The sequence below is a fragment of the Sturnus vulgaris genome, chromosome Z (assembly GCF_052056855.1).
Source record: "Sturnus vulgaris isolate bStuVul1 chromosome Z, bStuVul1.hap1, whole genome shotgun sequence".
NCBI classification, from domain to species: Eukaryota; Metazoa; Chordata; class Aves; order Passeriformes; family Sturnidae; genus Sturnus; species Sturnus vulgaris.
This window is the reverse complement of record NC_142283.1, coordinates 19,584,665-19,609,843: the sequence shown is the minus strand read 5'-3', so window position 1 is coordinate 19,609,843 and position 25,179 is coordinate 19,584,665. Positions and strand designations below refer to the sequence as shown.

Below are 25,179 nucleotides of genomic sequence, written 5' to 3'. Positions count from 1 at the left end.
CATCTCTGATCCATTCTCTGCAATGAACGTTCGGGGATCTGTGCACCAGAACTCTCCAGACTTCTCCCCGTGTGTCCCGCTTCTCGGAGGGACCGAGGTCGCTTTTTACATGCGCTCGGCCACAGGAGCCCGCCATTTCCAGCTTTAGGGCCTAGCGGGACCCTCACTCGAAGGGCAATGGCGCTGAGCAGACATCCAACCCGAAAGGGCGAGGCCACCGCTTCCCCGCCGCTCGCCCGCCCCTTCCCTTCCCCGCCGGACACACGTCCCGGAAGCGCTCCGGGAAGGCGCTGCCGCCGCGCGGGCACTTCCGGGTGCCGCCGCTCCTGCCCTCGGCCACGCCGCGTCCTGCCTGCTGCCCCGCTGCCCCGAGCCCCGCAGCCCCGAGCCCCTCCGCGCCCTCCTCGCCTCTCTCCGCTCCAGGCGATGCCGCCGCGGGGCTCCCGGGGGCTGCTGCCGCCCTTGCTGCTGGTGTGGGCGCTGGCGGCCTGCGCGGCGCGGGCCTCCGAGATCACGTTCGAGCTGCCCGACAACGCCAAGCAGTGCTTCTACGAGGAGATCGCCCAGGGCACCAAGTGCACCCTCGAGTTCCAGGTACCCCGGCGGGAGGAGCCGCCCCGGGCGTGGCACCACGCTGGGCCCCGAGCCCAGGGGGGCTCTCACTCAGCTCCCTTCCTGTAGGGAGAATTTGGGAGCAGCGCCTGGGTCCAGTGCGAGGTCTCCAGCCTGACTAAGGAAAACTCCGCGGGAGCGGCTGGGAGGCCTCGCTGTAGTGCGGGGCAGAGTGGGACACAGAGCTGGCCCTGAAAACTGGCAGTGTATGTGCCCTGGTCGGTGCCGTGTAGCGCCCCACCTGAACAGCGCAGAGAATACCTAAAGCACACCTGGCCAGCGAGGTGCTGCAGACGTAATTTCCTTGTGGTTTGTGAAGCATCGACGGGATGAGCACAGTCCATCATAAGAGCTAATGTTTTATATTTCAGAGTACAGTTCAGATTAGGGTTGCATATTAAACAGTGAAAGGATGATAGCGGAGAAGGATGCGGTACAACATCACTGTTTTGGTACCTCTGAGTGTATCAGCAGGATTGGAACCTTTCAGTCTGTCACTTCAGTACATGAAGTCGCTGATAGTACAGCAGCAGCATGAGAGAACAGTCATCCCCGATGACAAAAATCACAGTTATCTTTGGGGGCTCTTGAAAGGATTGTGTAATTGTGCTGACTTTTCTTGCTGAAGTCTTTTGCTTTCTAATTTCTGAGTTGCTGTCCCATCTCAAGTATATTTGGGGAATGTTGCTGCCAAATACCAGTCATTGTTACTCTGTCCTGTGTGGTCTGGGTCCTGCTCAAATATTTCTTGTCCCTCTTTCTTTGATGCAGTCTTTTCTGTGCAGTACTTTCCCTTGCAGTTTTGAAGAAGGTGTCACTGGACAGATAAGCCTGCTGTTGCCACTTTTATTGGTGACCAGAACAGGATTAGCACTGGTAAAAGAAAAGTCTGGGTTTGGCCAGCCACTGGCAGCCTGAAGTGCTGTGTGAGTGTCCTTTGGCAAAATGTCTCAAGGGCTGACAGGAAGCACAAGCAAGTTCCGTGGCAAGGAATCCTGGGGGAACTTTAAAGCTCTGGCCAATCTTTACTACCTTTATGTAAACCGATGTTTTCAGTGTGCCTACACAACTGAGAGCAAGCGACTTCCATGTAATTGGCAAAAAGCACACCCTTGCCAAATTGTAGGTCGTATTTCAGAAATGAAGAGCTGTGTTACTGCTTGCCAACTGGATATTTTTAAAACTGCCTTTGTGGAGGAGTTGCTGCTCCAGTCTGTTATTTCAGTTGTACCACTAACGTAATCATTTTAATAATCTGGTACTTCCAGTAAACTGATGAGATTTATACAGTGCCATGTGGACTGAAATGCAGGTACACAGATACTAAATTATTTCAGTGATATCTGCACACATATGAAATAAGTCTCTTCCTCCCTCAGCATGCTTTATCTTAAAAGTAAAAAGTGTGCAGCAAGTGTAAAACTGCTATGGTAGGAGTCATCAGAATGCCAAGTTGTGAATACCTAAACTCGCAATCAATCTTTCTGGAGAATCCAGGTAGTAATACACTGTAAGCAATCAAATCCTCAAAAAGCCCCTTGGGACAATTGTGAAGTTTTGAGTCAGTTGCAGGCATTGTCCAGATGTGCTGTTTTTTGGAAGAACTCCTGTGTCTAACTGCAGGAGGGAGGTAGTGGGTTCCACACAGCCTTGCTCTGTTTACAGAAGCAGACAAAAAAAAAAAAAAACTGGACAGATTGAAATTCCTGTTCTACTGGTCAAACACCATTCCTGCAGCCTAATGCAGCTGACAGAGTAGGGCAGTTGCACTTTCCTGGCCACACAGGAAGGAAGTGTCTTGCTGCATGTTAGTAGTCTCAGATAGATGAATCAATTCCAGAGAGGACTTGAGCGTACAGTAAATGTCAGACTCATTACAGTCATGTCTTTGCTGTCCCATCCAGTTAAATCTACTGTATGTAGCCTTTGCTATTGTACAGTTAGTAATAACAAAGTAACTAAAATTGCTCTCCTGAGGGTTTGAAAATACAGCTGACATTGCATATGCTGAACCTAAGGCATTTTAAATTATTTTCTGTGGGTTGTTCATGGGAAAATAATTTTTCAGATTTGCTTTGAAAGATTCTCAAATTAATACATTATATTTTAAAACACCTGCCAGGGCAAAAAGCTTTGCAGTTCCACCTGCCAGACCGTACTTCTTAGAAGAAATAGATAAATGTTCATTTTTTCTAAAAAGACAATTTCTTGATTTTTGTTTCCAGGTGATTACAGGAGGTCATTATGATGTTGACTGTCGGTTGGAAGATCCCGATGGCATTGTACTCTACAAAGAGATGAAGAAACAGTATGATAGCTTCACATTTACTGCATCCAGAAATGGAACGTACAAGTTCTGCTTCAGCAATGAGTTCTCTACTTTCACACACAAAACTGTATACTTCGATTTCCAGGTTGGAGAGGATCCACCTCTGTTTCCTAGTGAGAACAGAGTAACTGCACTTACCCAGGTAAAACTCTGTTGTATTTGATAAAAGTTGTTAGGTGAAGGCAATTTTCCTTCAGGTTCTGCTGCTTAAGTTATCTGCATCACTTTTGAAAGGAAATGAATTGAAGCTTTTAAAATACTCTAAATTGTGACAAATAGGCTTTCTTTGTAAAGATAAAGATTTGTAGAACAGAGAGCTGAGAAGGAATCGCTAAATGTTCAAGAGGAGATTAGGACAGAAACTTTAGATCACTGTGGTTTGGGTGGTTTCTGGGGTTTTTTTTTATGGTTTTCTGTTTGTTTGGTGGGATTTTTCTGAAGTTTCTAAGAGAATGTTCTTTTAATGACACAGTGGATTTCACAAACTAAATATTGGTGGAATAGTGTTTAAAAAATTTCCAGGCTCTGGAGAAACTCTTGGAGTTATTTCTGTATTTAAAACAGTAAAGTGTTTTTTTAGGAGGAGGATTTATGTAACTACTGTATTTAAAATGGAGAAGGAAATTCTAGAAAAATAAATTAATAAAGTCAGCTGTGTTTATCTGGCTTCTAGATATTTAGGCTTTATAAGTCTACAAAGTGTCAGAGCATTTTCGTTATTGTATTTTCAGGATTTTACAGTACAGAGTACCACCTCTACACAATCTAAATACCTTAAAACTTCCTTTGCAACATTTCATTAATTCCTACAGTGCTTTATTTTGTGTTCAGATTCTTGATACTGTATCTGTTAATTTTTTTTCCTTGCTTCTTTGGTAACGAGGTTCTTTTTGCAGTTCTGGTCATGTTTGTGGCATAACCAAATTCGGGTAGCCTTTCATGGGAACAGTTACAAGTAAATCCATAAAACCAGAGTGACCTTGTGTTTAAATCCCTTGTGCAGATCATGCAGAGAATGATTCTACAATTTACCAATAGCAAAACTTAGTTTGGAAAAACTTATCCTGAATTTTGTTGAGAAGATTATCTTAGACTTGTTCAGACACATATCTTGAAAGTCATTGACTGGAAAATATGGTTAAACAGATATAAGTGGCTGAGAGCTGCCCTAAAAGGGCATTAAACATTTCCTTTACAATAATTTGTGCTGTTTGGTCTTCAGGAAATATTAATTTTAAGCCATTAAAGAGAAACCTAAATTGCGAGTAGAAAACAAGTCTTTTCAAGATCTGTTGACTAATCTCTTAGTGATGAAAACACAGTGAGGAGTACTTTTACTTGCAGCAGATAAAGTGAAACTGCAGGAAGTTTATACAAAAAATTATCTAGGGCTTGGAAAACCAATAAACCATTTTTTTTTAAAATGAAAAATTATGAAATGGGCCAAGTTGGTAAGTATTTTTATATGAGTATGGTATTGAGTGTTCAGGAGCACTGAAGGATAACAGCTGTCCCTTCTCTAACCACTTTTTGTGTTCATGGCTATGAAAATGGTCTCTTGACAGCAGAAAAGACATTCTACAGCTTGAGTGAGAATTAATCAATGAAAAATGTCATATTTGTGAAACAGAAGCATTTAATATATACAGTATGTATCTTGATATTATAAGCAACTGTTTGTTTTCCTGTAGAATTAACAGCTGGAGGATCACTGACATTTCATAAATACTTCTGAAGTTCATTACGAATCCAAGTATGAATTTGGAATTTGTTCATTAATTCTCAGAGCTCATTGCTTTTTATTAGTTCTGTGTTTTTATATCTGCTTCTGTATTTAACAGCGTCACATTTTTGTGTGTAAACTTTCATCAGTATAAGTTACATTTTACTGTATTTACAGTGTTTCTCTCTGACATTGGTCTGAGTTAATTCATAGCTTACAAAGTTACATGACTCCTCATTTAAAATATCAAAGGACAAAACGATTAGCAGGGTTCTTGACTCCATGTTGTGTGTTTGTTTGTTTCTCCAGATGGAGTCTGCGTGTGTTTCAATTCACGAAGCTTTGAAATCTGTCATCGATTACCAGACTCACTTCCGCTTGAGGGAGGCGCAGGGCCGCAGCAGGGCCGAGGATTTAAACACAAGGGTGGCTTACTGGTCAATAGGGGAAGCAATCATTCTTCTTGTTGTTAGTGTCGGGCAGGTATTCCTCCTGAAAAGCTTCTTCTCGGATAAGAGAACCACAACAACACGTGTTGGGTCGTAACCAGTAGCAGCAATGCTTCAGGTGCGTTACTCACTAAGATTAGCGGTTCTCCAATTAACTGTAGGTACAGAGGTCTGAACATATGCAACACTCAAATGTGTATACTCCTCATCTCTTAAAAATCACAAAATAGACCCAAAAGGTCTATACATGACACATGATTTGAAATATTTTCAAGATCCTTTGGAACTTAAGTTTTTCAATTCCTATATTAAAATATCTGGCAGTGTGTAGTCTCTCTTTATTTCTACTAATACTAATCCAAACCAAGTTTGATTTTTACCAGTACAATTAGTCATCTGCAGTATAACACTTTAAAATAACCCAACAGTCTAATGTCAGATATGAGAGATGATATATATGAAATTGTAATTTCATTTTCATTATTTCATTGGATTTTAGAAAAGTAAATGTGATTAACTGTAGTGCATTGTTTTGATTTACTGTTTTAAATCAAAAATTTGTAAAATTGTTGAAAGCTTGGCACTACATTGTGGTGCACAATCTTTATCAGCCTGGAAACTCTTCATCTTCAGAATTTGCTAAATTTTATACTTCATTATGATTGCTGAAACATACATTTTTCTGTATTAAAATAAATACATTTTCTCTTTTGCAATGTTTGTTATACCGAAGAAATTGTAAGCTGAGGCTACTCAGGAAATCTGCTTCTGCATACAAAAAAAAATCCAAATTTCCAAGTTTATGTAAAAAACATGCAGTAGAATAGAAAGTCTTCTAACTTTGTCATGGAACCTGTGCAGTACTCATATATGCTGCTGCTGCCTTTTGGATTTAAGTCCAGAAGTAGCTTGGTTTGTTAAGCAGCACAGCACCAGCACTGGATGAGGTTATATTATGTGTTAGGCACGTACAAAGCTTTTTACTAAATTGTTTTCCTAGTAAGAGGGCAATTTGATACTGATACTGCATTGCACGAGTGCTGTAAATATTCCTCTGTGTGGTGCACTGAGACATGACAGCCTTGTGCATCTAATTGCCACTCTGTTTTGTTGTGGTCAGGAAATGTTTTAAATATTTCAGGTTATCATTTTGGTAGAGTTGTTAGAGTTACCTTGTTTTTACTGCTCATATCTTCAGTAGCATATGTACTGTAAAATTCTGTTTTATTTGGTTGTGGAAGGTAGTAAGTGTATGTACATGCCCATAGCTTAATTGAGCTGGTCATAGTAAGGCTAAACTACTCCAAATGACTCTGGAAAAAAAAAGTAGGCTGACCAATTTTTAAATGCACACAAAATAAACTGAAGTGAAAAAATTGTCATATATTACTAGCTAAATCAAAAGATGCTTTCTATACAAGTTCTTGGCAAGCAGAGAAAGAGTGCTACATCCTTATTAATCTCCTGTAGTATTTCTAGCAAAAATCTGAAATTACATGTTCAAGTGACACTTGAGCAGTGTGAAGAATTGATCTAAGATGACTTGACTTTAAAATCAGGTCATGGTTGAAAAAATAAAAGTGCCCCTACTCTGTTGTGAACTGACTGTTCTTTTGGAAAATAAAGGAAAACACCAGACAGCTCAAAGACTATATAGAAGGTCATGGAGGTATGAAAAATCTTTAAGTAAAATTCAGGATGTAGAGTTTGGCTGTCTTATATGGAATTTTGAATACTGCACTCCCGTTTTGGGATGCAGGTTACCCAGCTAGACCCACTAATATGAGAAAACAAAAGTCTTGTTTTGTCTTGTGATACAAATCTGTGCCTGCACACAATATTCTTGATTGTACCTCTATGCTTTCTTGTGTTTCAGCAACTGATGTCTAGTACTCCTTGTGCTGCATTGCACACAGTAACGAAGCAAGTGGTACACTTTGGGTGCAATTGGCAATGACAACATGATTTGCTTTTGCTAGTATTCATTATTTCTGGAATTTGAATATTAGTTATGTAGCTTTCATCACAACAAAGGCGTTTGTTTGAAGGCTTGAATTGTGTTGGGGTTTTTTTCCACTGAGTTTTTCTGTGCTGGCAAAATTGGTAAATAGTGCTATAAAACTGATGATGATCAGCTATCGCATATATGTCTCTTTATTCTTCCATAACGTTTGAATGTGTGAAGTGGACTGTCCCATTCAATGTTACTGCCACAGCAGAGACTTTTCCATTAAAGTTAGGTGTCTGAACCAGTGCTCTGGCAACCTGCTGCAAAATATGCAGCATCAGCTTAAAAATGCCTTTATTTTTGTGTTATTAAAAACATGGCACAAACACATGTTTAAACGTAGCTGTATATAGTTTTTAACTGACTGAATAGGATATAATAAAACACACATGCTAACACGCAGTGGGTGAAGAAGTGCATTGTGACCTCTGGTTAAAGCTGCACCTTTTTAATACATGAACAGTTTGGTTAATGGTGTGACACGCAAGAAAACACCCTGCGTTAAAGGGGATATAACTGTGTTTTTAATTGCTAAATGCTCTGGATTTCAGCTATGCGTTGGATGTTTTATGTTTACAAGACTTCTTTTCGTGTCCTGAAATGTCGGTTCTTTAGTTTGAGGGCATGGGGGGGAAAATTTAGTTTGAATAAGACAAAAAGCAGATCTTGTGAATATTGTATGGGAAAATAAAAAATTAATATATGAATGTGGTCTGATTGTTTTGTTTGCATGTGGGGTTTGGGAATATTATTCTTCAAAAAAGTTTTGAATCATAATTGGAATAGTCAACTTATGTTTTAACATATTACAGTTAATCTGCCTCCTGACACTCGATCATTACTTCAGCCATACTTAGCAAGGTAATGTGGTTACTTTGCTCAGTACGTTGGTAATGCTGGCAGTCATATTCATAAATATCTTCATGTTGGAGTAGAATTCAAAGTATTTAATTGCAGATGTCAGGAATTATTTGGGACCTACTGCATCTTTTCACATTAATTCTGTAGATACAAAGTTACATGGGTAGCTGGAAAGGTGCCTTCAATTACTGTTGTCCAATTACAAGATATGAATTCAATTATTCAATTACAAGATATGAATTTCAAATAAGTAGTAACTGAATGTGTGATTTGAGGTACTTCATATTGAGTTGTGTAGGTTTAAAGAACAGATATGGTAGGCATCATTGTTTCGTGTGGACACCTTGAGAATTACTCCTCTTACTAAGTCAATTGCTATATATTCAAAAAATTTCAAGACTTTTTATACAGCAGTTGGATTAAGAAAAGCTTTTGTCTAGAAGTATATATCTTTCAGTGATGTGTTACTCTTGTGGCCAAGTAGTTGTCTGGGGCTTTTTTTAAGTGCACGGCACCTGGGATTTTAAAGTAACTTAAGCTGTGGTCTGAAGTACTTTTCTGCTGAAAGCTGATAATCCTACAAAAAAAAATTAGACAAAGTGAAAAGATGAGTCAGTGGATCAAGTGACATGCATGATGATGATGAAGGCTTTTATCAAGGAGGGAGTGTGAGAAATGTGCTCTGGACCACCACAAATTTAAACAATTCCTGAACTGCCAGGCTACCAGAGGGCACAAGTGCAGCAGCAATACCACAATCACCTCCTTCAGGGGTGAGATGAAATCAGGAGTTTAACACAGGCCCTAAATGGGATGGATGAAAAATCTTGCACATTCTTCCCCCTTGACTTGCAGAATCTAGTTCCAGAGAAGCAAGGTAATGCTCTGTGCACACTGAGGATGCTACTGATTTCAATCAAGTATTATGAGACATGAAGGAAAGTGGTGACTCAGCTTTGCTTAGTAAAAACTCTTGACAGTAACAGCTTTCAAAAGGTTCATTATTTGTGTTAAAAAGTCCGTGTTGCACTCCACAGGGCAAAATGCTATGTAAACATAAGGCGGTTTTACTTTGCAACACTTCTAAGTAGATTAATTTGACTCACTCATGCCTTCTTCTCCACCTGCTGGCTAAAACCAACATACACATGTGAGTGGCCTGGTTAGCATCTATTGTGTACAAAACAACTTAAGCATGTGGACTGCCTTGTATGTCCATGTTTTTTGTTTCTTATTACAGGCTGTTTTGCTGGTGAACTAACAGGAAAGGGAGTGGAATGGGTTATGCCAGCCTCCTGTTTCAGGATGGAAAATCCTTTAATGAGTCATCTGAACTATCGTTTTACCAGACTGCAGAAACTAATCCTGACAGGAGCACCAGGTTCCTTAATTTCACTGCTCATCATTATGTGTTTGGTTATCAGTAGAGGCCATTGAACAAACTTCCTCCTTTTTGTGATCTGAATCTCACTGTGACACACTGTCCAGCTCAGAATACAGTATGAGAGGCAGTACAGGAGGATGACATCCCTTCAACAGCCTGCATTGTTCAGGTGCACATTCCATAGCTGAATGTATTTTTTATGCATTTCCACAAGAAAGATGCAATGACCTCCTGCAGACATGTGTGACAGTGCATGGTCCATTACCAGCTGCATATTTGAGAGGCCTCTGCTTGATGGAGTATTCCTGGCTTTAGCAAGAACCTTTATATTAGACATGGTTTTGATGCGTATCTTGGACATTTTTCTTAAATTTATGTATAAGGATTTTCCTGGCACTAAAGACAGCAGATTAATTCTGACTTTACTGTAAATGAATATTCTTTATAAATCACAAAAAGAAAATTTCTTCCTGGAAAAAAATCAAACATGAAGAAAAAGGGGTTGAGAAGGCTGACACTGATAAGAGACGAGCTTTTTTGGCACAGCACTGTCTTTTCCTCTGGTGTTTGGAGAACGCAGTACCACTAGGTGTCAAGAAAGTAATTCAACAGGACAGAAAGAGTTGAAGAGAGGCAGAAATGAGAGGGGAAGGGAGGAGGAAGAGTTAGGGAGTAATAAAAGGATGGAAAAAAGGGAGAGAGGACAAAGTGGAGAAAGGAACCCACGTGCTCTGTTTGTGAGGCTTAAGGAGTGCCTAGCTTGTTTCTATGGACAAGAGGTGCTCCCTCTCCAGAGATGCTGGTGGCCTTTGGCAGCTGCTGTCCCAGTACAGGTTCACAGTGCAATCTGCAAATACCAGCTGAAAATCACACCAGAATAAATTCTTCCAAGTGCATATTGGCATACACATAATGAGGAATTCAATTAAAATTACCCAGGGGAAACTTAGAAGAAACGTGTCAAAATGTGGGTGTAAGTTGGAAGAACAGGCAGCTGCTATGGGGAGAAAACGTGAAAAATGGTAACAACCAGGAGGTACTGTCAGCTGTGAAATACTCTGCCTCGCCTAAAACCAGCCTTTAATGCACTGATACGAATCCTCAGTGACTCTGCATTTCTGTGTCAGTGATTGTCCTGAACTACTGACCTAAGATAGTCAGCTGCCCACCCATTCTGCACGTCCCTTTCAGTCACAGGGATGCCTAAGACATTAAAGACCTCACTTATTACCATACCACACTTGCTCTGGAACAAAAGCCACCGGAGTGCAAAAATTCCTGGACCAGAAGATGAGTCCATATTTCCTGACTTGCACAAATCCTTAGATCAAGCTGCTAGAGAGTTACACTTCATTAAGTGGGATTGTGCAGCAAATGGAATTTTTACCATCTTGCGAGCCTCACCTTAGAAAGAAATTGCTTGAATTTCAAAATGCGATTAAGATCTTCAAAAAGCATTGGAAAATAATGCTTTTAGGCAAAGTATGTGGCATTTTTTGGTCTAAATATTGCAGTTTAATTTCAATTATAGATTGTTATGACTTACAATACATTGGAACACAGCACATGACAGGGTGTCTAAAGCATTTCTTTCCTCCAGGTTACAATACTTTCCTGCAAGAATACTCAAAACCAAAAACTTCCTTTTACCCCAAAACCCCAAGAACTGAAAAGTTGAGCTGCTGGCAGCCAAGAGTCCTGCATGCAGTGCAGTCAACAGCAGAGGAAAACACGTATGGGTGTCCTGGGAATCTCTATCACTCTGGTGTTGGGCTCAGAATATCTGTTTCCTTTCCATAATATTTTGTCATGACCTTGAGTGGAAGTAGAACTGTTGAAACTAGGATTGCTTTGGAACACTTGACTGGAAGCAATGATTTCACTGAAGCACCTTCTTGGAAGTACACTGAATGCATAGCAATAAAGAAATAGGATGAATGGCACATGTCTGCAAGTGTAGTTCAATACACTTCATGAATGCCAAGACACAAACCTTGCTGCCTACCTTCAGCTCATCTCTGTAGGACTGAACTGTCTCATCATAAATCCTGACATTAGCGCATGGTAAAAGAATTCAATTCAATACAAAAATTAAATAGAAATATTGAACTTCTGGCAGTCATACAGGTAAGACTCCACATGGGGAAGGATGACTGATTTAGAGCAGGGAATGCTAATAGGTGCATTGGTAACTCATCTTCTTTACTAACGCATAAAGAAAAAGTGTCCATGGGTGATAGGAACCAGGTTCAAGACTGGAAGGCATTCAGAAATGACCGTCTTAGGGTGTCTTGCTGTAATGTGAGAATTTCTGTATTCCTGCCTGTCATTTCCATTTAGTAGCAGACCAAACACTGCACTGGGTATTTGGATAAGGAAAGCTCTGATGGGCTTTTACTATATTCAAAATGTGATAATGATAAACCCCTTCATCTTTGTCATACCTGTGGTGCATACTGATACAGCCTAAATTTGCAATAAGCTTAGACTAAAAGTAGTTCTGAAGTCATAACAAAAGCCCCTGGAGACTGGGGCTAGCCTGGCATTTAAGCTGACTGGATGTGCCTTCTCCTCTTGAGGCCCTACTTCCTCCCCAGGAGATCTATGCATTTCATGGAACACAGAACCATCCACTTCCACTGAACTCCTAGGAATATGGCAAGATAAAAACAGGGATCATTTGGATCACTAAATCTTATGTGCTTCAGATGCATCAGCCATGAAATGAGCATTTATGCAGGAAGGGCTCAAAGAACATCCTCCAGCCACTACAGCCTTCAGCACTCAATAGCAAGCAAATGGCCTGTCATCAAAATACAAGTGTACAAGTCTCAGTGAAGATTCCCCAGACAGTAGACCACTGGAAAACCTTTAGCAGATCTGAAACAAAGGTCAGTGAGGAAAATAAAGTTGAAAGAATGAAATTCTGAAAGACCCAGGGCCATTGCACTCCAAAACTTGCTCACTTAGGTCACTGTTAGACACTGTGCTGGAAACAGCAGACCCAACACAGCTCTGCACATAGATTCACAACTCCATGCTTTCAAACTTTTTGTGGCTATCCTTCAGAGCCCTTCACAATCTTTGAATCAACCAGATGTGGATACCCAGATGGTGGTACAAGATGGGCAGCAGAAACAGGTGCATTTGATTGGATATTTCCTCTCCACATGATAAACACTAGCTCCTTTTATGTGGATTTGGAACAAGAGAGTTTTTTTTTCCCCATTCTGCAGACTAGGCAGTGAATCTGAGGAGGGCAAATCCTTCTGTCTCAAGTTCTTCAACGGGCTTGTGGAAATAACTCCAATGCAATACTTGAGTCGGGCTATGGAGCAAGACTGTCTCAACTTCATCTCAAGATTCCAGGGCAGTATGGCAATCCTCCTACCCACTTTGTGAAACCTAATAACCCTCAGTTTTGTTTTTATTTTTGCTTTCAGCCCACCAAGCCTGCATGGCTGGTATAATGGATTAAACCTCTGGGAAGTGGGAGTGAAGGCACATGGAGGCCAGGGAAGAGGGAGAAGGGAGGTGCAGCAGTTTGCTTCCCAGCACTTTTCCAGTGCCTGTGGGAATGTGAAGTATCTTTGGGCCCGTGGTGATTGATGATGGTTCAAAACTGTACCTACCTCAGCTAAACAGTGTCTAGCTCTAGCCTTGAGCTGTAGCTGTAGAGGTTGAAATACCATCTAAAGGACAGAAGACAGCATGGACAATGCGTCTGAGGGCAGTGCTGCACCCCAGGGATGCGTTAAGGCAGAGCAAGTGCCTGCTCATTAATACCCTCACCTCAAAAAACCATTGATTTGGAAGGTTTATGTTCAGTATGTCGACCTTACAATTTGGCTGATTTAGCTGATAGACTGTCAAGATTTTCCTTCACATCTTCATTTCCAAAAACTGCTTTCAGGTGTGAAAGAAACACCCAATCTTTGGTCTCTAACATTAGTACTGCAGGACAAGCCAGTGGAAGCAAAGAGTGACCTGCTAATTTTTCTGCCAACATTGAGAAACTTGCAAAGATGAAAATTGTTGCTAGATGGTTTATGCAACAAGGTCTTTGAAATAACATAGTGTGACAGCAAATTCCTGAAGCTGAATAGCTGGGTACTCTGAGCACGTCTTTACGCTTTCTAGACCAATAAATAATACTTCCTGTGCTCTACCAGGCCCTCTGAGTAAAGACAGGATTCCACAGTTTTTATGTAGCTCTCTGAGTTCCACATGTGTTCCCTTGCCCTTTCCCCTCAGAGTAAGTGTATACATTGAAGTTGGCTTGGGTGTTTTGAAACTACAGTGCCCTTGCTGTAGTCTTGCCTGCCCTGTGGCTGGGCTACAAGACTTCTGCTGTGAGATTATTGTGCTGCATTTGGAACCCAAATGAAAGATGATGTGTTTCCATGTCAGCAGCCTAAAGAGAAAGCCTTTAGTGTCATTCTAGAAAGCGGAGAAGGACAGCAAACAGGCCAGTCTGGCAGTTCTGTGTAGAGTGACTGGGCAGATGGAGAACACACATAAGTATAGCCCGTGTAGAGGCTGCAAGGCCAGATCTTCCCCAGACCCAGGCAGAAGTAAAGGAGAGTAACTGAGCAGCACTGGGAACCACAAACATCAAAAGTGCTGTGGCTGTTCACACCAGGTAAGGTGCGGAGCTGGAGGGACAGGACAACAGTAGGTAAATTATCTGACCAGGAAAACTACAGAATTTCAGTCAACACAAGCTTTCCCCAGATGGCACATTCAGGTGTTCAAGAAGGCAGAGATCTCCCAAAGGTCAGCATTGCAGGAGTTGGGATTACTTCACAAGGGACAGTTTCCTACTGATGGCCATGGGAAAAGAATCTGCTGCTTGTGCAGAGACGATATATTTGTTTTCTCAGCTGGAGACCTCTCCAAATGGCAGCAGCTGAGAGAAATGCACCTTCAGGAGAGTTGCAGGGCAGTAGCAGTCCTCTGAAACTTACGCTCTTCTCAGGCTGTCTGAGTTTCCTAGGTAAGAAAGCAAGGATTGCAGTGCATCTTGGAGGACCAAAGAGCATAATGAACAGGAAGGAACAACTTCATGCTGTCATAAAATTCTGCTACTAGACCTGGGTACCTGTGCCTGGGAAATCAAATGACAGCCAGCTGCTGGGCATAACGGCAGCAGGCTTTTTGCAACATCTAAATGAGAGGTTCCGGGGTTGCAAATTGGTATTTTGGTCCATCTTTATTCCATCGATGCAGGTTAATGGAAGGGGCCAAACTTCAGCTGTCAGACAGGTAGCTGAAGAAGAGGACCTGGCATTTTATGAAACAGTGTCAATTCCATGTATGAAGACATGAATATGCAGAAATCCAGATTCTTAGTGCCCAAATGAGATGCAGCGAGCAAGGACTTAGGCCCATGGAGCACTAGGAAGCCTTCTGCGACAAGAGGAGTCTGAACAAGAGAAGGCTGCACTTTGATTTTAATTAAATGAGGCTTCTGGCCCTAAAAATTGGAAAGCTCCCAGAGGAATATTAAAAGTAGAAGCTGGGGGAAAGCAAACAGGCACAGAAGAGCATGTAGTGCAGACTGATGTAATGTTAAAAAGTGGATACAGCTGGGGTTCAATGCTGCTTGGAAGGGAAAGGAAATGAAAATAAAAATTGCAATAAGTAAGGACAGCAAGTTAGACTGCTAATACCAGTTCATTTTCACGTGCAAAATTTAATGTTGATGTCAGGGCAAAACTGGCACATCCTTGCATGGAGCCTGGAGAAAGAAGTTTGGGAAACGGTTACCTTCAAAGAATGGTGTCCATCTCAAGAGCTGCGATATGGAGGATCAATGGGATTCAGTGTTGCTTTGATGACAGTTTCATGGCGAGGAATCAGTCAGTGGCCTCACTCCCCCCTGCAAAGCTCTAGCCAATGCCTTCCTGCCTCCCCCAGTGCCAGCAGAATACTCCCCATGTCCACTGAGTTCTGCTCCTACAGGAATGATGCCTGGGGCTTCATGGCATTCATTCCCACTGACACAACTCCTGTGACACCAGCCAGTGCCTGTGCCCAGCAGTACAGGACCAGGTGGAGAAAGGGTGAGTGCCAGTGACCCCAGTGTCCACAGTTCCAGCGAGAACCTCCTTCTCTGAGCAGGGATGGGAGCTTCCTATGATGCTGGGTGGTAGCCAGTGCCCCCATGTGCAGCTCTGCCTAGTATTAACTGGCCCCAAGGCAGTACTCCCCATGCCCAGGAGGCCCAGGGGCTGTCTCTGCCCCCAGTGGCCACTGGGCATGGATGAAGTCAGCTGTGAATGCTGGTGGGGTGAAGTTACTGAAAGGCTTCAAAGATCTTCCACACATCCACCTCTAGTGAATCAATGGACAAATGTGGGGAATGAAAATCTGCACATAAAACAGTGGGACCAGCAGCACCAGGCTGTAATTGTACTCCTGTGCTCAGCACTGGTGAGGCCACACCTTGAGTCCTGGGTCCAGCTGTGGGCCTGTTACCAAAAATCAGTAAAAATAAAAATTCCTTAACACTAATGTAGCATTAAGAAGCCAGCATTCTTTATTCAGCTGGATGCATGAGGGCATATCTCCTCCAAAATCACATTCATGCTAAGTGCAGAGAAAGCTCTAGTTTATATACTGTATTGTACATACGTGTTGATAGGTTTTTCCTAGAAGAAACAATGACTTTCTTTGAAGTCATTAACATATGTTCCCTCCCCTCTCTCCATGTGTTCTTCTTTCCTGGGGGTCTCTTTGGTGATCCCTGGTAGTCAGGGACCCCAAAGTCATAGCTGATAGCCTGGTGAACTGGTAAAAGTTGGCACAGCTGGGCTGGTTGCTTTCCAATTCTTCTTCCTAGAGAATAAGCATTTTACAGTTCCATAGGTCAATGGTTGTGAAGAATAAGCATTCTTTGAAATCATTAAAAGTGTTAACCCACAAGGTGCAAACAATTCTTCATCTGGCAACAGGACCCTGTCTGCAAGAAGGATATTGAGGTGCTGGAGTGAGTCTAGAGAAGGGCAACAGAGCTGATGAAAGGTCTGGAGCTCAGCTCCTCTGAGGAGCTGCTGAGGGAGCTGGGGGCATTTCGTGTTAAGGAAGGAAACTCAGGGGGCTTTCCACTCCCTACAACTGCCCGAAAGCAGGTTGTAGAAGCCAGGGGTTGGCCTCTCAGGGGGCAAGTGACATAGCCTCAAGCTGTGCCAGGGATGTTTAGGTTGGACATTAGCAGGAATTTCTTTACAGAAAAGCTTCCCAAGGAGGTGGTAAAGTCAGTGTCCCCGGAGTTGTTTAAGGAAAGACTACATGTGGCACTTAGTGCTGTGTTTTGGCTGACATGGTGGAATTCCTTCCTTGGCCTCGGTGATCTCAGAGGTCTTTTCCAACCTGACTGCTTCCGTGATGCTGCAACTGCTGAGCCATTACAGCGCACACTACACAGTTCGTGTCCTGGCGCGGGGTCACGTCGGTAGCGGCGGCAGCCCCGCTCGCCCTGCTCGGGGCGGAGCGGCTGCCGGCCCGGGGCCAAGCAGGGCGGAGCGGGGCGGGGCGGGGCGGAGCGGAGAGGAGAGGAGAGGCTGCCGGCCCGGGGCGGAGCGGGGCCGGCCCGGCCCTTCCCGGCTGTGGGCGGTGGCGGTGGCGGCGGCCATTGGCCAGGGCCCGTTCCGACATGGCGGCGAGCGCGGTGTCCAACCCGTCCCAGCTGCTGCCTCTCGGTAACGATGGGCGGCTCCCGGGTTCCTCCGCTCGGGGCCCGGAGCCGCGGCCGCCTCCGAGAGGGACCCCGGGCCGGGCCCCTCCGCGGGCCCCTCTGAGGGCCGAGCCGCGCCGGCGCCGGGCGGGAAGCGCCAGGGCGGGAGCGCGTGGTGTCAGGCGGCGGGGCCCGCGCGCGGCCCGGGGGAAATCGCGGTGTGGGGCCCGGAGAAAAGCGTGGGAGTAGGGAATAGGTGTGGGGTGCTGGGATCTGGGAGGGTGAGGTGGGCTGTGGGAGCTTCCGAGGAAGGCCGGGAGAAGTGGATGTAAGGATGACGGGAGGGGGGGGCTGGTTTGTGTGGGAAAATGAAGGGGGAATGTGTAAGAGTGTGTGGAATGTGTCTCTGCTCGTGCAAATAAACACAAGAAAACCTGTAAGACACGAAAGACTTGCTTTGTAGAATGTATGTTTTTCTGTGTATGTACAGAACTTGTGGACAAGTGCATCGGTTCCCGCATTCACATCGTGATGAAAAGCGACAAAGAAATTGTTGGGACACTTCTCGGATTTGATGACTTTGTCAGTATCCTTTGATGGAAGTTTAAGGCTGTCTGCTTTATGCCCTGGCCTAAGTAATTTATAGCTCTCAAGTGTTTTGAGTTCACTGAATAGAACCTTTTTTAATGGATCAGTTGTATTAATCTGATATTTTCAACTTTCAGGTAGAATCACATTTTGGTATAAAATGAAAATAACGTTAAATATTCTCGCTTTAAAATCTGGAAAATCAAATCTTATTTTCCTTGAAACGGAATTTTCAGATATGGTGCTAGAAGATGTTACTGAATTGTAAGTATGTTTTATGCCTCTTGCTGCTATTTAATGTTTGGTTCGCTGAGGCAAAATACTGTGTAAGGTCTGCTAGCAGAATGTTTTTACATTTTTGGAATACTTACCAGCTGACTAGATTAACCTTGGACTTAAAACTACCTGAAGTGATTAGTTCAGGACAGTCATGCCATAGAGTAGCTATTGCATGGCTTATACTTGTATGGACATCCTATTTGTAGTCTTCATTTTGCATGGGTTGTGTGGCAAACTTCCCAGTAGTTCGTTTTTACACTTGCTTAATACCTAGGCAAAGATTCAACAAGGTAGCAAGCTAAAATAATTTTACTTTGTCATAAGAAATAAATGTATTGATATGTTATATTCAAGAAATTGCCAAGCTTTAGAGGGTGAATGCACATCTCCACTTACTGAGTAGAAGAGATCTTTATAGATGCCAGTTAGCTTTCTGTACCTATGTGCTCCATTTATCAAGATCATGCTGCAGCGTGTAGCTGATTTATTTGTTAGTTCCAACAATGGCCACCTTAATGCAGAAATTTCTGTTGGTTCTGTGGTCAAAACTGGAGCCATTGTCCCTGGTTCTGTGTTCTTACTTATTGTTTCTAATCTCCTTCAGTGAGATCACACCTGAGGGCAGAAGAATCACAAAGCTGGACCAGATTCTGCTAAATGGAAATAACATAACTATGGTGAGTCATCAAAGGCTGTGTTGACTTTCTGTGCCTGTAAATCAATTGGTGGTGGATTACAATCAAACTCCTTTAAGCTGAACTTCCTGACAGTTCCATTACGCCAGGGAGTTTCAAGTAGCTTGTCTGCATAGCTGACCACAAAGTCTGGACTTCCAACACTAGGGTATTCCTAATTTTGTGGGAAGAGAAAGGCTCAAGTGGGAAGATTTGAGTCTAAGTTGGCTTTGTATGCATGAGAAATTGCCTCCATTGTGTTATTTTACCTGTCTTGCACCTCTGCAATGTGTGTCTGAGAAGGTGCCATCCTGCAGCCAAAATTTCTAAGCCTTTTTCTGCTTTGGTTATTGTTCTGCATGTTGAAAGGACAACATAACGTTCTGACTCCTTGTATGGGTGAAATTCCTACCATCCAGTTAAGCTGCTGTTGCCCTTGAAGCAGAACCTGATGAATTTTAAGCGAGACATAGACACTTTTCTGCATTAGATGTCTCTCTTGGGGACGTATCTTCCCATATCAGGAAGTCCATGCTTTAGACTTTTCTTATTTTGATCCCAAAACCAGTGAAGCTCTTTCTTTTTAGATGTGCTCAGCTGATTATGAAGCAGATATTAGTAAAAGGAGTGATTAATCATTTTTTTCCCCTGTTTTTTTCATTTCTATTTCTTTTTCTGTTCTTCAGTTCTTTGCTTCCTTCACAAGGAGATGCTATATTGATTTACTCCCTGCTGCCTTTTTGGTTTGTGTGTCTCTGGCAATAATTGACTTCCTCTGCTGGGAAGAGTCTAAAAGCCACTTTTGTGTTCTAGCATGAAGTCTCCATGTCCTAAAATGTTTGTTGCAAAGCAAGAGCTGTAATGTATGGGTTTGTAAAGCTCAACTCCAGGGCACTAATGCAAAATGTCTTACTTTTTTATAGCTGGTTCCTGGAGGAGAAGGACCTGAAGTGTGAAGACATGATATTCATATGTACTTTTTATGTACATATGCAAATCTAAATAGAGATTTTGGGATAGAAGTGTATTTCAGTGTGGATCGTTTGTTTCCTTTGTTTACACACTGGACATTTTGAAAATCACAACTCTTTAGGAAAGGTGCTGGTGATAATATTGACTTTGTAAGTTGAAATCATGACTTTATTGTAAAGACACATGAACCTCTTCTGAATAAAAGGTTTTTTCTTTGTTGGTTACTATGTTCTGTTATGTAAGTGCACAAGTTAGATAATTTTATAACTACTTGATGGAGTAGAAAGATTACAATTGTGTTTCACTTGTCATCAGTCTTAATTTTTTCTACATTTGTTGCATTTGTTTCTGGCCCAAGTCTATGTAATACACAAGTCATGAGCCAGGATGTTTCTGTCCTGTGGCATACAGGCAGATACTGAGCTGGATGTTTTGTTCAAAGTCTGTGTCACTAGAAACCATGTGGCAGAGTTCTGAAAGCCCTTCAGAAAGCCTGAGTGCCTCTGTTTGATGCTCAGCAGCCTTTGGTTCTTCTGGCCTTGAGGTTTAACTCTTGTGGACCATTTTGCTTGGCAGATATGCTTCCTTACAGCAGAGGCCCTGTAATGGCAGTTGGCAAGTGAGAACAGACAGACCAGACCTATTTCGTGTTCTGGGGGTGAAAATCCCCAAGGCTGGTGCTAAAACTTCTCACTGCTGTCAGTGGCGACTCTGCTTTCACCACTCGATGATGCTGTGTGTACTCAAACTGGGAGCTGCCTGTGGCTGCTTGCATAGTTTGGAACACTCAGAGTAAACAGGAGCTTCTGTCTCCATCTGTTCTCCTGTGATATAAAAGTGTGACAGATACTGCAAGCTACTATTTCAGGAAAATTTCTGCAAGGAATTGCTGTTTTGTTATGATGCCATGCTTCTGGTGCAGCTTATGCTTCCACAGTACACTTCTGAGCTGGCTTCTGTGTGTAAATGTCTTTGGAGAGGAATCACAGGTGCCTGCTGGCACTGTAGATGAGGAGAGTGCAGCACGGCCTCATATGGACGGCACATGCTTTGCCTTCCTATCACCACAAGAAAGAAGAGTTGAAGAAGGGAGCTCAAGGGCAAGGTGCTGCAAGGAAGCTGCTGTATTGCATCTTTCTGCCTTGCTTAATCTAGACAGAAAAGCTGCCTTTTGCTAGCTGGGTGTGAGCTCACTAAGCAGTGAGAGCCTCTTGCTGAAGCCTATGGAAAGGGAGAGGGGATCCCTCTTCTCTCCTAGGGAGTGTGTGGTTCCTGGCTCATGTGTTCTGAATAAATGATCTGTGATTGCAGTGTTTAGATTGTGTCCTGGCAATCTATACCATTTACTCCCTGAACATGTTTGGTTTTTTCCTTTGTCTTCATTTCTTCCTCCAGCTTTTTTTAATACATGTATTAAAAAAAGATACATTTTTTTAAACTTTCATTTGAATGATCATCTGTGGGTGTTTGCCTCGAACACTTTCTTTCCTAGAAATAAGTTGAGTCTTTTCACAAGAAATGAGAACACTTTGAAGATTTATAGTCAGGGCAGTACAGCTGTGTTGGGGTATTGAATAAAATTTTGGTTTTATTCCAGTGTATGCACTTGATTTCTACTTCACTCAGTATTTTAGAAACAGTCATTCTTCTGAGAGAAGAGTAGATCTTGGTTCAAAAGCAGCTTTGACAGCACAAACATCTTGTTCTCTCAGGAGTTTGTTGCTTTGAAAAAACCCAAACAACTTGATACTGCCTCAGTTCTTGCTTGATTGACTGTGTTTTGTTCCACTCACTCCAGGACTACTTAGACTTACTTTTAGGAAGATGTTTTAATTCCTAACTCAGGTCTGTAGAAATCTCTCTACAGTTAGTGCATTCAAACACTGTTAATCCATTCTAAGATGAGACATTTTTCACTGTAGCTGAGAATACAAAGTATTCCAGGTGGGTCTGGTTTGCTTTGCATTCATTATTCCTGTAGCCTGTTGCTTTGGAAGTGCAGCTAATAAGCTTGTCCATTCAGTAAGTAGTGGTAGTTTTTGTTCTTCCTCCCCTAGAAATCCAAGTACTTAATTGTACTGCACTGTCATGTTGTGGACACTGGTCTTCTCCAGAACGCTATTCAGGGTGCTACCACATGTAGGTAATTTTAAAAAGATAGAAAATCGCATGAAGCTTTAAGTTTAGAGCAAGATAGTTGTCAGGTTAAAATAACTGCGGTTTTGACATGCAGAGTGGTGGTATTCAGATTTATGTTTATTTTGCTTCCTGTTTTTCTTTAGGATAGCACTGGTTGCAGTGATTTTTAGTTCTACTACCTGTCTTAGTATGGAGAAAGTTCTCTTCTGCCTACTCTTTCAGTATACTTGCTCATTTTATTTTGGGTGTAAATATCCTTTGAGTAACCTCACTGAAATTATTAAAATTACTCCTGTCAGTCTCAGGTACTGGTAATTCTTAATACAGTCAGTGCTTCTGAAGCATATCATCGTAATTTAGCAGTCTCATCAGTAAGGTGGCATTTTGCAGGTGTAACAATGTTTTGGTCAATTCAACTACGGTCAGACACAATGTAAGCAGAGAACACCAGAAGATTTATTCCAGTTTCAATTCCAATGATCTGACCTCGAGGCAGTTGGTACAAGGAGTCAGCAAAGACTTTCAGGAGCTGTCTATGACATTTTCAAACTATCATAATGAACAGGAATCAAAATTCAGCTTTGTTTTGACTGGTGCTGCATTAATGCTGGGCCACACTTCTGCTTTCTGCTGAAAGAGAGAATGGATTACCATTATTAATTTATTGACAGATTCTGCAGCTTGATGTCATTTTCATGAAGACACTATCATCGGTTAATTAAACTGTTAAAAACAAAACCAGGGATTCAAAAATGCTGTTTTATTTCAGAGGTCCTTGCTTACATTTGTACAATATATTGCATAACTCTCCATTTTCTGCAAAATCTAATGTACTTTTCATGGCTTTTTTCGATAAGCTTTTATAAGATCACATTCTCTTGAAGCCTTCTTCTACAAGCTCAAAATAAATATTATGAATGAAGTATTTGTTGCTTTAACAGGAAAACAGTTACAAGAAAACACAAAAATATACCTGTTTAATCCATTATGAAGAAATACTTCAGATTGAATATTATCTTCAGACATCAATACTTAATACAATTTGTTAGCCGTTTTCTTTCTTTTTCTAGATTGTATTTAATAAAAAATTTAAAATACATGTTTTATAGAAAAATGGCAAAGTACTGTAGTTTTATTCCGATTAATGGGTTCTCAAAACCCAGAGTAACCTTTTTAAGTCTAATTCAAGCCTGTAAGCATTAGCCAGTCTTTGGTTGGGTGGTTGGTTGGTTTTATGTGCTTCTTTTAACGGATACTCCTATTTTGTTTTCAGTACTGATTAAAAAGAGTGGTCCTCAGCAGCCATTAAGTGCAAAGTGATTTAGCAAATCCTGCTGTCACCTGCATTCCCCTGGCTTTCCATTTGGTGAAGAACTTGTGGCAGCAGCCCCTGCACAGGAAGAGGAAAACACAGGTTATAAGGAATTATAAATAAGCAGTTAAAATGTTTTTCCATTCAGTAAGCACTGATACAATATTGTTGTGATTTAGGAATTTTACTCATCAGTTCAGTGCCCCCCACCTAGGTTCTCCCAAACTCTGTACAATTTTTGACAGTCCAGTGTACTGTTCAAATTTGCCAGAGGCTGATGGATGGTAAGGAATATGATACCTATTCAATACTGTGCTCTCTGTCCCAGGGGTCTGTGAGACTACTTTTGGAATTAATCTCATTGTCTGACTCAGCTTTTTCTGGGGTTCCTTGTCACCACAGGACTTGCTTTTCAAGGCCCAAGATTGTGTTCAGGCACAAGGGTATATCTCCAGCCATATGGTGATTGATTCCACCACTGTTAGCACATAGAACTTGGCAGGTTTGTGGGACTGCAGTCTAACTAACCAGGTCTCCCCATATTTATATTTTGACCATCGTTCCCCATACCACAGAGGCTTTACTCAGTCTGCTTGATTGTAGCGTGTGCTTCATAGTTAAGGATAATCTGGGAAATAGTGTCCATGGTTAAGTCCACCCGTCTATTCTGAGCCCATCTATATTGTTGCATCGCTTCCCTGATGACCTGAAGCATCGTGGTCTCAATGAGCCAAAAATAATTCGCCCTTTTTTTGCCAGTCCAGATCCACCTGAGACACGTTAATCTTGGCAGTCCAAGCCACCTGTCCATTGCTGTGATGTTCTTCAGTAGCCCAGCTCACAGGTGTGTGTGCATCTGCATGACATGCTTTTACAGCCAGCTTTTCTATCCAGGCAGCGATGTCTTGTCAAACTTTGTCAGCCCAGACAGCTTTACCTCTGTGCTGCTAATTTGTCATTTTCCATTTATCCAGCCACCCCCACAGAACATTGCTACTGTTCAGTGGTCAGTGTAGAGGTAGAGTGCTGGACATTTCTCTTGTTTAGTGATACTGAAGCCAACTGGATGGCTTTCAGCTCTGCTGATTTACTTGATCTACCTTGTCCTGCAGTAGCTTCTGCAACTCGCCATGTAGTACTGCATATAGCAGCTTCCCATTTTTGATTTATCCCCACAATGCAGCAGGAACCATCAACGATGAGGGCATGTTGCTTTCCTTTTCTGGTAGCTGATTGTATGCTAGGGCCTCCCCAGCACGTCACCTTTTTTGTCTTCCTCCTCTGATGATAGTACAAAATGTTTGTCTTCCTTGATTTCTAAGATCCCTGGGTGATTGGCATTTTCTGTTTGATCTTGCTGTGGGATCAGCAAAACTTGCTTACTCCATGTGTCATCAGTGCCATGATGTGTGGCTGGGACTTTCCCTCTGTACATCCAGCCCAGCACTGGCATTTGGGGTGCCAGGAGGAGCTGAGCTTTGGTGCCAATCACTTCTGAAGCAGCTCAAACCCCTTCATAAGCTGCCAGGATCTCTTTTTAATGTGGGGTTTAACAGACCTTACATCTCTTGTATCTCTGAGTGTGGAAGTCCACTGGTCATCCTGAAGTCTCCCTGGGTACTTTTTGCCAGAGACTCCAGGAAGGACCATTCTCCCCATCTGCAGTGCAGAACAAATTTTTCACATGTGGTCCTATCCTAGCTGGCCCAAAGGCAGCTACTGCATGAAGAATCTCCTGTCTAGTTCATTCAAAACCTGTTATTTTTCAGGACCCCACTTGATATTATTCTTCTTCTGTGTCACATAATATAGAGAGGGCTTGCAACTTGACTGTAATCTGTAACATGCATCCTCCAGAAACCCACAGTGGCTAGGAAAACCTGTGCTTGCTTCTTGCTGAATGGTGGGGACAGAGCTGCTTTTTTGCTGACCCCATCCGTTGGAATCTGATGACATCTCTCTTGCTATTTTACTTCTAAAAGCTGAATTTCCTGGGCAGATCCCTTGAGTTTGCTTTGCTTTATGGCAAAACAGGCCTTCAGGAGGATCTGGATTATCTTCTCTCCTTTCTCAAAAACTTCTTTTGCTGTGTTGCCCCATACAATATCATTGTTGTACTGCAAGTGTTCTGGAGCCTTGCCCTTTTCTAGTGCATGGATCAGCCCATGGCA

At 42.4% G+C, this 25,179-nt stretch overlaps 2 protein-coding genes and 1 pseudogene across 2 annotated transcripts; 2 read left to right on the top strand and 1 right to left on the bottom strand.

Moving 5' to 3' along the window:
• The first annotated feature begins 279 nt into the window (after positions 1–279).
• Positions 280–7,828, top strand: TMED7 (transmembrane p24 trafficking protein 7). Its single transcript, XM_014892960.2, has 3 exons — positions 280–594; positions 2,838–3,083; positions 4,974–7,828. Exons 1-3 carry the CDS (start codon positions 427–429, stop codon positions 5,208–5,210), a joined length of 651 nt encoding a protein of 216 aa, XP_014748446.1. The 5' UTR covers positions 280–426; the 3' UTR covers positions 5,211–7,828.
• A 9,111-nt stretch (positions 7,829–16,939) lies between these two features.
• LSM5 (LSM5 homolog, U6 small nuclear RNA and mRNA degradation associated) lies at positions 16,940–20,867 on the top strand. Its single transcript, XM_014892952.2, has 5 exons — positions 16,940–17,069; positions 17,535–17,630; positions 17,869–17,896; positions 18,516–18,588; positions 19,509–20,867. The coding sequence occupies exons 1-5, from the start codon at positions 17,024–17,026 to the stop codon at positions 19,539–19,541; spliced, it is 276 nt and encodes a 91-aa protein (XP_014748438.1). The 5' UTR covers positions 16,940–17,023; the 3' UTR covers positions 19,542–20,867.
• A 3,059-nt stretch (positions 20,868–23,926) lies between these two features.
• On the bottom strand, positions 23,927–24,658 carry LOC148219724 (uncharacterized; annotated as a pseudogene).
• Between the last annotated feature and the right edge of the window lie 521 nt (positions 24,659–25,179).

Bases quoted from the DNA above. Each gene is read 5' to 3' on its own strand.
- TMED7 (XM_014892960.2), top strand. From the start codon at position 427: ATGCCGCCGCGGGGCTCCCGGGGGCTGCTGCCGCCCTTGCTGCTGGTG. The intron at 595-2,837 runs GTACCCCGGCGG...TTTTGTTTCCAG, and splicing joins AGTGCACCCTCGAGTTCCAG to GTGATTACAGGAGGTCATTA. The intron at 3,084-4,973 runs GTAAAACTCTGT...TTGTTTCTCCAG, and splicing joins GAGTAACTGCACTTACCCAG to ATGGAGTCTGCGTGTGTTTC.
- LSM5 (XM_014892952.2), top strand. From the start codon at position 17,024: ATGGCGGCGAGCGCGGTGTCCAACCCGTCCCAGCTGCTGCCTCTCG. The intron at 17,631-17,868 runs GTATCCTTTGAT...CGGAATTTTCAG, and splicing joins CGGATTTGATGACTTTGTCA to ATATGGTGCTAGAAGATGTT. The intron at 17,897-18,515 runs GTAAGTATGTTT...AATCTCCTTCAG, and splicing joins CTAGAAGATGTTACTGAATT to TGAGATCACACCTGAGGGCA.